Source organism: Siniperca chuatsi, linkage group LG7 (genome assembly GCF_020085105.1).
Source record: "Siniperca chuatsi isolate FFG_IHB_CAS linkage group LG7, ASM2008510v1, whole genome shotgun sequence".
In the NCBI taxonomy this organism is placed as follows: Eukaryota; Metazoa; Chordata; class Actinopteri; order Centrarchiformes; family Sinipercidae; genus Siniperca; species Siniperca chuatsi.
In genome coordinates this window covers 22,239,640-22,255,197 of record NC_058048.1, presented here as the reverse complement: position 1 = coordinate 22,255,197, position 15,558 = coordinate 22,239,640, and the positions used below count along the sequence as shown (strand labels likewise).

The window sequence follows — 15,558 nt, the reverse complement described above, 5'->3', positions numbered from 1 at the left end:
AAATTAACTACAATTTATAATTTATCTTACCTGGTAGGGATGTCTTCATGTATTTGATTGTCTAACACAGTGCATTGCAGGATGTTGTTGCACTACGTTGCGTTAAAAGTTGTGCTAGAATCCACAGGACATAGGACATAGTGTTATTGTCTGTGTGGATGCAGCATATCCAGCAGAAACAAAGCAACATGGGCTTTCCATTGGAGTTGTGTTTCTGGCCACCTGACAAAATGTTTGTGTCTAATATTCACTAGCATTTTAGCTATGGCCCACCTACTCCGGGGAAAAATATCTAGGTCTTGAGCTTTAAGCTGCTTTTTGCCATTTAGAGTAATGCTCTACACTCAGCGTGTCTGAGCATGTTTGCTAGAAATATCGTTCGGTGGTGGTTGTTCCCCGGGAAATTGTTTAGTGGAGAATCTTGCGCATCTTATCTCCTGATCCATTTAGTTAGAAGATGACTATATATTGTATTTGCTGTGTAAAATTAGAACCTCTGCTCTTTTTCCCTTAAGTTTCATTGTTTATCTCAAAGAGATGTGAAACTTAACCATACACTAAGTGTGTGGGCCGAAAAACCAAAACATTGAGTTAAAATAGGCTAAAAGCTGCACAGAGCTGCTGAGATGGTGTTTTTTTCAGGCATTCCAGTGCTATGACTAATCCTTTCACAATATGCTGAGTAATTTGACACCATGTTAATATCAAAAGTGTCACATACTACAGGGGTCAGGCTTCCACATCCAAAAGTGGAAAAAGGACTTCCCAAGTAGTTCAGAGCCTGATCTAAAGTGAAAAAGATTGGATTCTCCTTGCTTGCAAAGGGTAAACATTTTGTTATTGCTGCTTTAGATGAGCATGAATAAACGGAAGCACATAGTGAGCAGAAGATAAACATAAGGGTGGCTGAGATCTAACATGCAGATATGTGACATGTTTCAAATTCAGTGCTCCTTCCCCGTGCTCAGTGATGCCTGAGGAAGAGCCCTGAGCTCGAAATGTGCATACATCTGTGTTTATCCAATGCTTTTTCTGTGGCGCAATGTATTTATGCATATCTAAAGCATCACTTAAAATAAAAATCATTCTTTGCAAGCAAAGAGGTTCCAATCTTTTTCACTAATATTCAAGGCTACCATCAAATTTCAAACAAAAACTGACAAGACTACAAATGGATGAGTACAGATCGAGTGGATGCTCAGCTTTCTTTTGCTCTTTCTTCTTCGTCCAATCTATTCCTTAAATTGAAATTAGTTAATGAAGCAGAAATAAATATGGGAACATTTTCTTCCAATGCTCAATGAATAGAATTCCCTTTGATTTTTAGAGATTTTCCCTCTTTCCTTCATTTCTGTTTAGTTTTATGTCTACCCTTACTCAATGCTGTCACTTCAAGGCCCTGAGGACTAACAAGCAAACTCTGCCCCACGCTGAAAGACTTTTCTTAAACCATCCTTAGAGAATGAGCTTCTCTCATAATTCAATAAATCAAAGAATGTCTACATCTGTTTTGTTTGTGTGTTGTAAGTAGAATAATTCGAAACAATAAAATAGAGATGCTGTGCCTGCACAGAGCAGTAGAATTATTTATGAAACAAACAGTACTGGCAGGAGGAATATCATATTTCAACAGGTTTTCATATTAGTCCTCAACACAGACTTTAAGTAAGGCTAATGAATTCTTCCTGTGAGAAAGTTATTCAATTAGATTCATTTATCAAAGTCTCTGGTGTGTTTATCCAACCACAGTAATTGAATAACATGTCGCCCAGAGATTTAACAGCACAGTATTTTTCAGACACAATAAGAAAAGTTCAGTTTAGGCCAGCCTTCAGAGATCATAAATCAGTGCTGGGACTTATGCAGATCAGTGGACTCCCACAACAGGGGGTTTCATGTAAGAGAAATTCAATCACAGTTGTCAGGAGTAAATTGCCATTAAGGTTTTATAGCCTTTTTGTCACTCTCCATTATGGTTTTAAAGCTATGTGTGAAGGTTAACTGTTACCTGTCCACATACTGCATGGACCTACGTAAATATAGATTCATATCAGGTTTTTTAAACTATTTAGTTCATCGGTCAAATATAAAATCCTACTTCCCTATAACACAAAACAACAGTGGTTAATAACAGTGTGCTGATAGCATGGCACTTGTTTTTGGTTTTGTTTACTGATAAATTGGCCAGCTCTCATCGTTAAAGGTCAGTCCTGAGATTTGACAAACTGGAGTGGACGCTTTTAATCACTGTGGTTCCGTGGGAGTGTAGTCTGGTCCTGCAGAGATGAAAGAAACCGCTCCTGCAGGGTTGCCGTACTAAGTCATGTGGTGGTAACTAAAGAAGTGGGTACACTGTGAATATTTTACACAGCCCATCAACAGACCACTCACTAAACCAGTAATGACCTGCTGAAGTGCTCCACTGTAGCAGCAGTACAAGTCAGGGTTATTGTTAATAGCACCAGTGCCTGTCAAAATAAAGGTGTTTGTAGAACAAAGGAGTATTCAAGGACAGTATTTTGTTGTCCTAATCCTCGCAGTAGCATGCAGGTTTGTTGCCAGGACAAAAACAACCGGCAATAAACTTATGTATGACTTCCAGGATTAAGACAATCAATTGATTTGGCTAACTGAGCTTTGTGTGAACTTTAGAAATGCCTTTTTGCACAGAATGAGGACTGTGGAATCTCTCACATAAGAAGGTATACCTTCATGACCAGTTTGGAGAAGAGGAATAATCCTTTCTATACATATGGCATGTGAGTATTGTATTAAGATAAACTTAAATCCACACCTACTCTTAAAAAAAACTATCCTGTTTGTGTGTTCTTTTCACTTGTGCAATTCGCATCTTTTAGTTAAAGCTGCTATAATTTTAATATTTTTATGTTAAATTTTTATATTAACAATGGATCATATCACATCACTACTGGTATGTGAAAGGGTTCACTCATAGTGATGAACCCACAGATAATTATTACCCGACTAGCAACTTTTAGCTCATTGTTTTGGTTTTATGATCCGCAACTTTACTGTTTCGTTTCAGTTGGTTTTCGACTGCAGCAGCCAGCTGTTCTCAGCTAAAAAGCTCTAAAACCCCACTGTATTCTACCTGCTCGGCACCAAGTAGCAACTAGCTGGTGAACTTAGTGGAGCATTTAGTAGCTAATGAATAGATAGATAGACACATATTTTTCTGAGGAGTTATTCAGAACAAAAACAGAGCTATAAGGAGTGAATATTTGACTTATATTCATCAGGTGGACAGACAAATGACTTCAAATGAATGATAATGTTGCTTATTGTCTGCTGGACATGTAAATAGGCTACTGTTCACCATATCAACTTTATATGTCAGTGCCGTGTATACAGCTTGTTTCTGCTGCCCTCAAGTTGCCCAAAAAATCTGTTATTGCAGGATTAAGGACTTTTAAGTTGAGGATGTAAATGAATCATAATTTTGTGTGTTATGTTCCTTATGTGTATATGTTTGTCAGCTATAAGTAGGCACACTTGAAGTAAACTAATTTAAAAACACACATACTGTATATTACAGTAAGTTGAATAGAGTTGTTGATTGGATAGGACAGGAGGGTTATGTAGTTGATAGCTTCCTGCTGCCACTTACGTCAGTTACTATAAATCTCTTGGCTCCTGCATCAGAAGTCAGATTTGAAAAAATGAGGGCCTTCTTTTTGTGACATTTCTCTATAAATGACAGGGTGCCTGGTGTTGGAACTGCTACACACATCAGTGGTGCTTGAGATGTTAAGTACACTCATTGCCCATTTAAAAAAATAGCTCTGCTATAGCTGACTGGGGATGTGTTACCTTAAATGGACTATGTGATATATATGGTGTCTGTAGGGGTCTACAGCTAGTGTTTACCCATAATGGGAGACGCCGAAACTGAGACATGATTACGTAATCATACAGTGTCTGCTCTGTAAAACTGTATGTGTCCCCAGTATCTTCAGACTGACACCCACTGAGACCATCTGTCTTTATCTTTTATAATGTATGAACACATTATGAGTATGCTGGCCAATCTTTTTTATAAAATAGAAAGGGTAGCAAAGATTAGATGTTCCTACTGTGAATCAATGTGAAGCTGCGTCTCATACAGCAGATGTTTTCCATTTCAATCACACCACACAACTGAAACGGCAAATCATGTGTGCAAACACTAGTAATATCACATACATTTGTTTTCCAGCAAACCTATTATCAGACCCTGTATTCAGCTCTGTGATATCTTGTTCCATTCAAGACCTTCTGAGATGGAAAGAAAATACTGGGACTGCTGGTTCCAGTACACTTTTAAGCTCATAGGCTTATGCTGGGAATTTTACTTAGACTGTCTAAGTAATGGTTATTGCATTCTCACTCTCTCCCTCTGTCTCTCATCCTTAAGTTGCAACAAAGTCGAAGTTACCCAAAATAGAAACACTCCCCAACATGGTGCCGCATACAAATGTGCAAATGCCTGCTGAGGTTCTGCCTTGTTTGTTTATTTACATCCTACACTCGTGGGGGCTAAGGAATATTAAAGACACTTTTAGCTGAGCAAAACTGGGCGTAGCAACAAAAAAGATCTTAAGGCAACACAAACAATAGCTGCTGCAGTGAAAGTGGCTGATGTCATATGGGAATCTAGAAACTGCACTGCGAACCAGTGTGCTCAACAAGTTTGACGAGCAAATTGTATGATTTTAGTTTATCTGGAATATGCTGGCCAGTAAGTAATATTACCGTATAGAAATATCAAAGATGTGTGTTCTGTAATTATTTTTTGGTGCATTTAATGCCTTTATTTGATAGTGGTAGTGTGTAGGTGACAGAAAATGAGGGAGGGTGAGATTGGATGAAGTCATGGGGGCACCCCATGCCACAGGTATGTTTGAAGGTCATTTAGAAATAGTCTCGCTATTATATAGTTTGTCCATAAGAGAACGCTGATGTTTGTTTTCTAACTGCAAAATGTCCTGCTCAGTACGCACAGTATGTTGTCACAATTTTTTAAACCTGTGTTAATTGAATTTTAGGCCATTGGAGCAGCACAACGAGCTGTAAACACACCATTCACATATTATCACCTTATAAAGTTGATATGGAGAACTTGTTAGCAAACAGTTGCCTATGTACACATCCAGCAGTTACTGAGCAACATTAGTATTCATTTGGAGTGTTTCTGGCCACCTGATGAATGTAAGTCCAGTATTCACTTTTAGCTTTTGGCCAACTTCTGAGAAAAATATCTGTCTCTTTAGCTGCTAAATGCTCATGTTCACCAGCTAGTTGCTAACTTTGTCTGTCTGTCATTTGGTGCCGAGCAGGTAGTGTACAGTGGGTTTCTAGAGGTTTTTTGCTGAAAACAGCTGACTGCTGCTATAAACGATGCTGATAAATGTGGTGAGAGCGAACCAAAACAGCAAGTTATGAGCCAGAGTTGTAGAAACCCAAACAATTAGTAAAAATATGCTATAGAGCTCCATAGAGCTGAGGAGAACTGCAAAATTGGGTGATAACTATTTCTGGGTTTGAGTGACCCCTTCCACATGCAAGTAGTTATTTGATCTATTGTTAATAGAAAAATGATTATAACTTTAAACTCTCAAATATGGGGCTCCCAGTAGCTCACCTGGTAGAGCGCGCCCCGTGTCTGGGGTTGAGTCCTTGCCGCAGCGACATGGGTTGGAATCCCCCCATTACCTGTCTCTCTTCAGCTGTCACTATCAAATAAAGGCAAAAATGGCCAAAATAATTAAAAATCCAGTAGCATTTGGGCGTTAGTACATACTGTGGAGCTTCATGCCTCTCTTTTGTCCCTACAGATGTGTCTAAATTGTCTGCTCAGTTTCTTTTGTAGGTGTACTGTGATGTTTAATTGTCATCTCTGAACTGTTAAATGAGTCACTAATAACCACAGCAGCTACAGCTACCCATTTGCTTAATGATCTCATTGCTTATGGTTTGTTATTGAGCTCTCTGTCAGAGAGCAGTTGAGCGGTGGCATCCACTACCCTTTCTAGATATAGATATATTTGTCTGTTATTCAAACGCATCTCTGGGTTTATACCTTTCTCCCTTTCCTCTCGATTATTCCATCACTCCCATTTTTGTTCTCCTCATCTTCTTTAACCATCCATTTCCCCCTGGCCTCTCTGCTTCTTCAGTCCCTTCCCATTGCAGCACCCCATCATGTTCTTATATGTCCCCCTCTCTATCTTCCTACATTCATTACTCCACAAGCCACGGGCGACTGTAAACATTTTCCCTCCCAATAGAGGCAACAGTGATGGAAACCTCCGTGACAGAGAGCAATGCCTGGAGCACAACTGCCCTTTATTTTCCACTGTAGTCTTCTTCTTCATCTCTAATCAGTGAAGTCTTGTGATCTAACATCAGCCACTGCTCCAACGTCTTCCAGGCTCCCCATCTGTTCACTATGCAAACACTCTTATCTGTATATTTTATGCTGTTGTGCTCTTTTCATCGCCATCTTTTTTCCACTTCATTCACTGACTGATGCTGAATAATGTAGTCAAACCTGAAATTAGCCACGTTACATAACTGATTAAGGACTCTGTGATAAACAAAAACTACTGACTTGGCTGCTTCCTTGGTATGTTCTGCCAAGCTGGGATAATATTAGCTAAAATGGCTATGTCAGTGGAAGCAGACAGTTTGGAGGAGATGACTAAGTGATACACCCTGCCAAACAACCCAACACAGACCATTTTTTCCCCCGGCAACATAATTGATGGTGAGAAGATCATCCCACACAAAGTGACCCGGAGAGAAATATATTATATTGAATGGAAGAATGATTTTCCATTTTCTATGGAACACCACAGCTCTCTCTTCTGCATGCACCCTGTAGCTCTATTCAGAAACACACTCAGACAGAGAGTGACAGGCAACATAAATTTAAGGTCTGAGACTCATCTATATTCTGACCACTGCCTCCATCTGGTCATGTCATTTTTAGCACACGGTGCTTGCATAGGCACAGTCGCTGTCTCACTTAAATGAATGTTTTTTTTCTCCTTTTGGTCTTACTCAAAACTGATTAGAGAGGCTTAAGAGCTGCAAAGACAAATGCAATTTCTCTGCAGAATTATAATAAAAGACGGCAAACAAGAAAGAGGGAGAGATGAGATAATGATAGTGACTGACCTCATCTCTAATTTTTACAGCCCCTTGGCTGTAGTTGTGCCTTTGCTGTTAGAGGCTCTTTCTCCTATGTTTGTTTCTGTGTCTGTTTGTATCTGTATGCCTATATTGTCCATCTGTAGGTGTGCATTTACATGTGCATTTGTGTGCATCTGTACACGTTAGTCTGACGGGATATGAAGCAAGAAATGCTGTGTGATCGCACATTGAGAACAGATAATCACACCCAAACAACACTGTCGCCGCCTGGAGCTCGGGGTGGGGGTGGGGGTATGAAATGAAAGGGAACAAAAGCATGCAGTATGCCACACAGATTTCTAGATTTCTCCTGCTGATGGTTAATACTTTCCTTGACCCTTGTTGATCGAGCGATGTTTTTGTTGTTTATGTGCTGCAGAAATGGCATGCTGCTACCGTGGTGACACATTCAGTGTAGCAAATGGGTCAATACCACTTAAACTCTTCCACTTATTACATTTAATAATTACTTAGTATTAATAGTTATGTGCTGCATTTACTTAATTTTTGTAATTAAATCTGTTTCTTCATATCACAATTCTACAACTGCTAGTTATGTCTGTTAATAAGACACCTATTGAATATCTGTCCCACCTTTAAGAAGGATCCCTCCTCTGTTGCCCTTCTAGCCCCCCCCTCACATTAAAGGTTTTCCTTATACGAATCAAGGGACTAAGGATGTAGTAGTTCATATGTTTTAGAAATTGTAACGCCCTCTGACTTGACTACCAATTTTCCATTTCCAAAAACGATACCAAAACATTGAGGGGCAAATTCATAAAAGGATTATGTGACTTTTGCGGCCACTAAACCTGCACAAATAAGACAAAAAGAAACCGTGTAATTCTCAAAGCACCTACAAAGGGTGAAATGCACCCCTAACTGCAAATTGCATCTTGGTGCTCCTGTGCTATTTGTTTTGTATTTAAATTAGGTAATATGCACACATTTTGTGCAAAATTGGCCCCTTTCTATGCAAATGCTTCATTGCAAAAAAAAAGTCAAATTCACAAACACCAGTGGTAATAGCCACAAGCAGTTGGAGTGAAAATGATTTGCTTCTTTAGAGAGTTGGTGGTAACCATAGACTGTATAACAAAATGGACGTAGAGTCCGTGACATCACCCATAGGTTTCTGAAGAGCTGTTGTGAAGCTCAAAGTCGGCGGCTCTGGTGGCTCCGGCTGTGGCAGCAACTTGGCAGTGCCTGACTCCGGCTAATCCAAAAATGGGCAAAGAGGTGGAGCTGAGGTGGGCCGAATGAAGCCTGGTTGATGAAACCACCTAGCGGCAAGCAACCTGAGAGGGCGCCCACCTGTCACTCAAAGTGGCCAAGTCCTTAATTGTGCATAACTTTAAGCCTTAATATAATTTAAACAGGTGAGATATATAAAACAAAATGTTAAATTAGTAATCACACATTTTGGAGCTCACATACATTTTCAGACAAGAAAACAAATAAGCGTATTTTGCATAGGGGAGAAATATGTCCTCAGGGCCTTCTGCCAGAAAGCCTTACTACTTGGTTAGGTTCAGGAAAAAAAGGCAGAAAGCCCTGAAGGCAAACTTCTCCCAGGTGTGCGTATTTCCCAAAATGTCAAATACTCATATTACCCTCTTTGCATTCTTACACATTTTTTTCTCCCTCCTTTTAGCATAAAATATCTTTATACAGCTGTTGCTACCACCTTTATCAGTTATTTACATGACATCAGGTTACATTTGTCAACTTTTTTCAATGTTCGATCCAGTGTTTTTGGCCAGAATCAGACAGATGCCGATAGCAAATATCAGATCAGCACGTCTCTAGTTACAGATAGTCTCTGCTACCTCACTTCCGCCTGCTGTTTATGTGTGTGTGTTAGTGTGTGTGGGAGTGTTTGTTGTAGTACAGCAGCCGCAGCATATAGACAGGGAGCAGCTGGGATTGTTAGGACTGTGTGCGCTTGTGTTTCAGAATATATATGTGTCTTTGAGTCAGTTTATGTGCTGTGTCGCCTTATGGTGTGTGTTTGTGTGTGTGTGGGGGTTAGAAGGTTTGTCATGCAGTGGAGCTGATGGCGTCTCCTGGGGAGTTTTCGCAGTAGGGCAACAGTATAGACCCTGATGCCAACAGCAGTGAACAGATGGCTGAGTGTGTTAGCATGCCTGTACTGTGCCGGAGGTCAGAGGGGGCTGTTCAACCAGTCAGGAGACAGCATTCCTCCAAATGAGCACCCTGACCTGTTGCTATTTAACAGCACACACTTTCAAATCATAACGAAGTGATACATGACTTCTTCACCTTTCTACATAATTCCCCTATCATCTTACAGTACCTGTAATACAAAAACATTTATAGAAATATTTTTTATCATAAAACTGTCATTATATCCTCTTCCATAGAAGACTCCCCATTGCCCAGTGGTCTGAGATGCATGTAATCCATGTAATCACGACGTCCTTGGTTTTATTTAGATTGGAGACCTTAGTCAAATACAGTAAAGGCAAATATTCCACAGAAATATCTTCTATCTTGAAAAAATTTAAAATCCTTCCTTGGAGACCATGTATTTCTAGTGGTTACTGTACATGGCTGATAAGGATCTGCAGATACAGAAATTTTGTTGTACAACTCTCTCAGCCCAAATGATCACAAACATAAGTAAAAACCTCTTACAGAAATTTAGATCTTACCGTGCACCAGATCTCTAGAAGTTATTATTAAAACAGAGCTAAAAAAAAGGCTAAGTCAAGCCATCTCTGTTTTTCCAATGTCATTTTGTCAGAGATGCTCCCAACACATGACCAGAGCTGATAATTGCAATAAAGACACTTCATAATACTATGTACCTGTTGCAGTGTGATTACCACTATTGATTTATTTATAATTACATACATTTATATAGATTATTGCCCCACACCTGTACACTAGAAGGCATTCATAATCATTTCCCTCTCTTCTCATGTTTCTTGAAACACGTCTTGTTGAATTTACTTAAGGCAAAAATAATTTGCAAGAAGAAGCCAACACTGCTGTTTTCTGTGCACGTCTTCCTAGGAACACAGATAATTCATCGTGATACTGTAGCTCTCTAATGAGTTGATTCACACTCCAGCAGGCAGGAAACTTTGAAGGCATTTTGCCATTTTCATACTCTCTGGGAAGATATAAATCTTTAGTCTGGAAGCCAATATTCCTGATGATGAATGCAGTCTTTTTCCTCTCACTCTCATCCTCCTGCTCTTGTTTTTCTCCCATCTGCTCAATCGAAGGTGATAAATGTGTGATGGTGAAAGAAGTGGTCGAGACCTGAGAGGAAGAAGATTCAGGAGAGAAAACAAAAACTCTGCATGCTTTAGACAAAAAGAATGTCTGCTTTTATGGGAAAAACATTTTTAATCATAGTTACATAGACAAAATGACACACAAGAGGGATCCAAACATGAATCAATACATCAATATTTCATCCTTTCTCATTCAGCTTGAGTAGACTTATCTGTGGAGCCCTTTCATCTTCACAACCCTCTTTTTGGGGTCAATTTTCTCTTCCTCTGTCTATAGATAAGTTAAGAAATATCTCAGACTGCAGTATGATAACAGATGCACTGATACACTGTGTGTACCTGATAGGAGTGTGTGCCTGACTGGGCTTTAAGCCACTGGAAATGGCCATGGTGCTGTTGAACTATGCCATTGTTAACTTTCCACAGGGTGTTTTCTAGGTTAGGTCATTTGTTGGGAGAGAATGAGTGCAGGAAGAGAGCTGCTAAATATCACTAAGCTTCATAAAGCACATTTTGACTGGCAGGACTCAGACCTCTGAGAGGAAGCACAAGAAATGAAAACAGAAAAGCAGACGGATTGTTAGAATTCCCCCGAAGCAGCACACATCTGCTATGGGAGAAAAAAGATTGGCCTTGTAACCACAGGAAGCCAGTTTATACCACTGAGCTGCACAAACAGAAAGATGATTTTGTTGGTTTGTTCCAATATCAGACAAATGTCTTACTTATCATTGAATTCGGGATCAGCCCAGCATGTGTGCTGCTCGCACAAACGATGAGGTGAGCGAAGATCTGCTATTTCCTTTGACTGTCTTTCCTACAATCTGCTGAATGCAGCTGTTTGCTGCTGATTGGCAGGCAGTACATTTTCTAGTACAATGCCATGTGTGAGATGCAGGGCTTTTTATATTGGCTGTGTTTGAGTGAGTGTGTGCTTGAATACACTATGAAAGAAAGTCTCAGGAACTGACTCATATAACATTTACATTTTCTGGTTTGGTATGTTGAATAGCCACAGACGTCCGGTCAGGGATGAGGCTTTGAATTGTTTTATAGGATATTTATTGAATACTATCACCACACCAGTCTACACTCTTCACTTGTTGGCTAATGTATGGTTCTATACAAAAAGAACAGATAAGCAAAGCTATAAACAAAGCATATTCAGCCCAAAGTAAATAAACCCTAATAATCAGGAAATCTCCATATCTACACAATGGCCAGAGAAACATAATCAGTAGAAAGGTAATTGACAACGTAAGATTTTCACTTAGACATTTATGGCTTATATCACTTACTCTTATTAGCAGCAATGGAAAATATTAAATATTAAATGGAATAAATACAGTATTAGTTTAAACTACAAACACTTTAAGCACATCACTATGTTCTTATTTAAACTACGGTACAGAACTGGGAAGAACAGCATACTTAACATTATTACACTTCCAAAATCAGATAATAAACCATACAGTTACTAACAGAAAGGTTTGGCACTTACAAATAGCTGCATGCACCCACAACAGCAACAAGCAGCTTCTTAAAACGCCATATGAGCTGTCTCTTCAACTGCAGAAACTGAGCAACTAAAAGTCCAACTCACCTGCTCATTGAACACCTGCTCATTATCTGTCTTACAGACTAGAGCTACCTCGGTGAACTAAGAGTCCCGGAAATGCTCTGACAGGGGCCAGTGAATGTTCATATCAGGGAATGTAGGAGCCTTTTCCACAGACTATTTATTATATGTCTTATCTTGTGTATCCAGTGATAAAACAGTTGTTATTACACTTCATTAACAGTTCATTAAAATTTCTTTAGAGATAAAGGTATGACTGAATTATGAATCATAAACTTAATGCTTCTTGGGGCATCAGAAATCTAAACTACATTGGATGTAGCTGTAACATTTCCTGTCCCCCAAACCAGAATATTTGTGCTCTAAAACACTTCAGAATGTTTTTTGGAGGAACTTTTCTGCCCAAACGCCCTCTTTCAGAAAAAAGAAAACCTCCCTCTATTGATTTCCTGTTACTTTGTGACCAAAATAGTTCAGTGTGCTGTGTCCCCTGTGTGTGCTGAACTGTTCTAGACAAGCAGGCAGTCGGAGGCAGGCTGTGGGCTGGGAATGGAGTAGAAGGGAGATGAGTCTGTGAGAGTCTCCAATGACAGTCGATCCCAGACGAGGAGGCCAAATAAACAACGAGCAAAGCACAGAGCCATGCCTTGAGCCTGGAGAGAGAAAATAGAAAGAAAGACAGGAGAGGGCTCAGGAATAAAATGACACAGCTAGCGGAGGCTTCCGGAGAGGGTAATGAATTTGGCCAGCTTCCCGTGATATGCTGCACCACGCAGAGAGGAGAGATGCTTCTAGTCATCACAGTTGGGATAAAAAAATTTCCCCATTCCTTCATCTTTTGTCTCTAGAAAAGAAGTTCATTGTTTTTTCTCCATCAGAGAAGCCAAAATCCAATTACATGTCATGGCTTTAGATGCTGCAGCAGAGAAACAACCACACTCCTGCTGTTAACTGTCAGTATTGACTTCTGAATCTTATGGTTATGGCATTTGAGCCTAAGGGTACATAGACCCATCACCCAGTTTGGAGTACGAATGAAAAGAGATGAAGAGGCATTAGTAATATTGACCATATTCACCGATCAATATCCATTTATGCTTCTGCTCTCTGTGCATCTGGGTGAAGTGGCCCCTGCAGTGACCATTTCTTTCCCCTTTTCTCTCTCTTTATTCTTCCCTCTTTCCTTCCTTCCTGCCACTTCCTGCTTCTACCCTCCACTCACCCAATACAGAGGGTCTCTACCAGCTGGGTGGTCCACGCTGTGCCCCTCAGAGCAGCATTGAAGGACTGGAGGACATAGAGGTAGGATCATTACGAACAGCCTCTCAGTATATTCACCAGCAGCTAAGAACACAGAAGTACCCAGTTATTTTTCTTGCCATGTAGCCCCACTGCTTTCACAAAATGCTGTCTCTATTCTTTCCCTCCCTTTGAGTCTCTCCTTTTAAGTGCCTCTTTTTCCACCTTACATGAACCCTCTTGCAGAGGAAATGTAAGACGCATGTGCTGCTGCTGGTAGTGCACGGGGGAAACATCTTGGACACAGCAGGCGGAGACCCCAGCACAAAGGCTGGCGATGTGGACACTCTGGCCTCAGTGCTGGAGAAGGTGACGCGGGTGCATTTCCAGGCTGTCGCAGAACACGTGATGATCAAGCTGGTGCCATGTCCGGCTGTGTGCGCTGAAGCCTTCTCCCTGGTGTCCAAGTAAGTGCTGTTGCCAGAACAGGGACTCTCATTGGCCCCATTTACGCACTCATTTCAAGTGCCTCATATCTGGTTAAAATCCAGATGTGGTTTAATACACTTGTGTTTAAATTTAGCCACATACACACTGGTGAGAAATTAAAGAAAAAAAACTGACTAAATAACTGGGTCACTGAATGGTTTGATGAGTTAAAAATAATGTGAATCATATGCTGTGGCCAGACCAGATCTCCACCCAACTGAACACCTTTGGGAGATATTGTACCAACATGTTCTCAACAGACAGTGTTCTCCACCAACATCATCAAATCACCAAATCAGGGGGTGTCTTTTAAAAGAAGGATTTTCATCCCTCCAGTATCAATCAATCAATCAATCAATCAATCAATCAATCAATCATTCAAACTTCATTTATATAGCACAAGTCATACATCAAATGCAACTCAAAGTTCTGAACATTAAAAGAGTTAAAAACATTTTATGTGAATAAAATAAAGTATAATATAATAAAACTAATAAGAAAATAAGAAATAAGAAATAACAGTAAACGTGTAAATTGAAATATACACACACTAGACAAAAGCCATGTCAAGAATCTATGTCAATGACCATTAAAGCTGTTCTGGAGGCTTGTCGTGGCCCAAAACCTTTTTAAGACACTTTATCCACCTTATTCGTAGCCCCATGATACATAAAGTTAGCGGTATGCTAGAGGTGTCCCTTTTCTTAAAGTTTTTTGGCAGAAATAAATGATGTGGGAACACAGCTTCTCACACCATAAATGGGATAATGTGATCATACCTCTCCCTTCAACTACCAAGGACTGGCAGGACGACCTGAAGAAGTGACCTCTGATAATGTACAGTAGCATATTTAGCTACTTTATTGATGCTGCTTTATTAATTAACACAAACACAAGGATGGACTATGAGCGAGACATTATGACACTCATGTTATGTCTTCTGTATGACAACAACTGTTGAGTTCACTGTTTCTGCCTTCTTCCTGATGCTTTAATGTAAAAGGGAGAAAGATGGCTGATTTCAGGGTCACCGCTGTCTCTGTCTGCCTCTCTCTCTCTCAAACAAACGAACACAAACCAAAGGAAGCTGCTATTTTTCAGCACAGAGCGCAAGCCAGACACAGACGTACATGAAATAAACCAAGCGAAGACACAACTGGGAGAGTTTCATAGTTTGGTCCATGAACTCCGCCTGGATAGCGCCTGGTTTCAGTGATATTTCAGGCTGACTGTGGAACAGTTTGACCAGTCTGATCGCCGGATTGGCCACTGCAGCGTGAAGTTGGGTTGTGTTTCAGGTTATTTTTCAGTCTCCTGCTTCTGTTTTTTATTCAATTGACATTCTCACTAGTTTGATAGACAGCTCTAATTAGGATAAAGCATTAATGAACGGACTACACAGGACTTTATTGTTGAAGGAGGCATTTGAAGAATCTGCCCAGTATGAATGCATGCCTGCAAAAATGCCTGGCTAAAGTGGTGAAGGTTAATTGAGAAAATATATTGACCAAAGACCTCTAAACAGACATTGAAATGTTAATTGATGACATTTCTCCCTGCAAGCGTGTGGCCATGTGGAATATTTAACTCCTAACCTTTTTAAATGCTGTTGTTTTTAATTGTTAATTCTCCCCTTCGGTCCTGGAGGCGGCTCCTTAGTGGACAAAATGAACACCTAAATGACATTATACAGTTTCCACTGATCCTAATGCCTCTGCAAGAAAAGTGTGATTTGTTTGTCTAATTAGCTACTGTTACTTTGTATTCAGGTTTCATTTGTGGTATCAATTT

General features: G+C 40.0%; 1 protein-coding gene across 7 annotated transcripts in view; it reads left to right on the top strand.

The window, feature by feature from the left end:
• The window catches only part of pitpnm3 (PITPNM family member 3), a 91,833-nt gene that overhangs the window by 38,787 nt on the left and 37,488 nt on the right, over positions 1-15,558 (top strand). For 6 of the 7 annotated variants that reach the window (XM_044201815.1, XM_044201818.1, XM_044201819.1 and 3 more), the window contains 2 exons: positions 13,271-13,341; positions 13,525-13,745. In XM_044201815.1, coding sequence (XP_044057750.1) covers positions 13,271-13,341; positions 13,525-13,745 — 292 coding nt within the window. Of the gene's footprint in view, positions 1-2,670; positions 2,760-13,270; positions 13,342-13,524; positions 13,746-15,558 lie in introns of all 7 variants that reach the window. The other variant, XM_044201822.1, reaches the window with a different exon arrangement.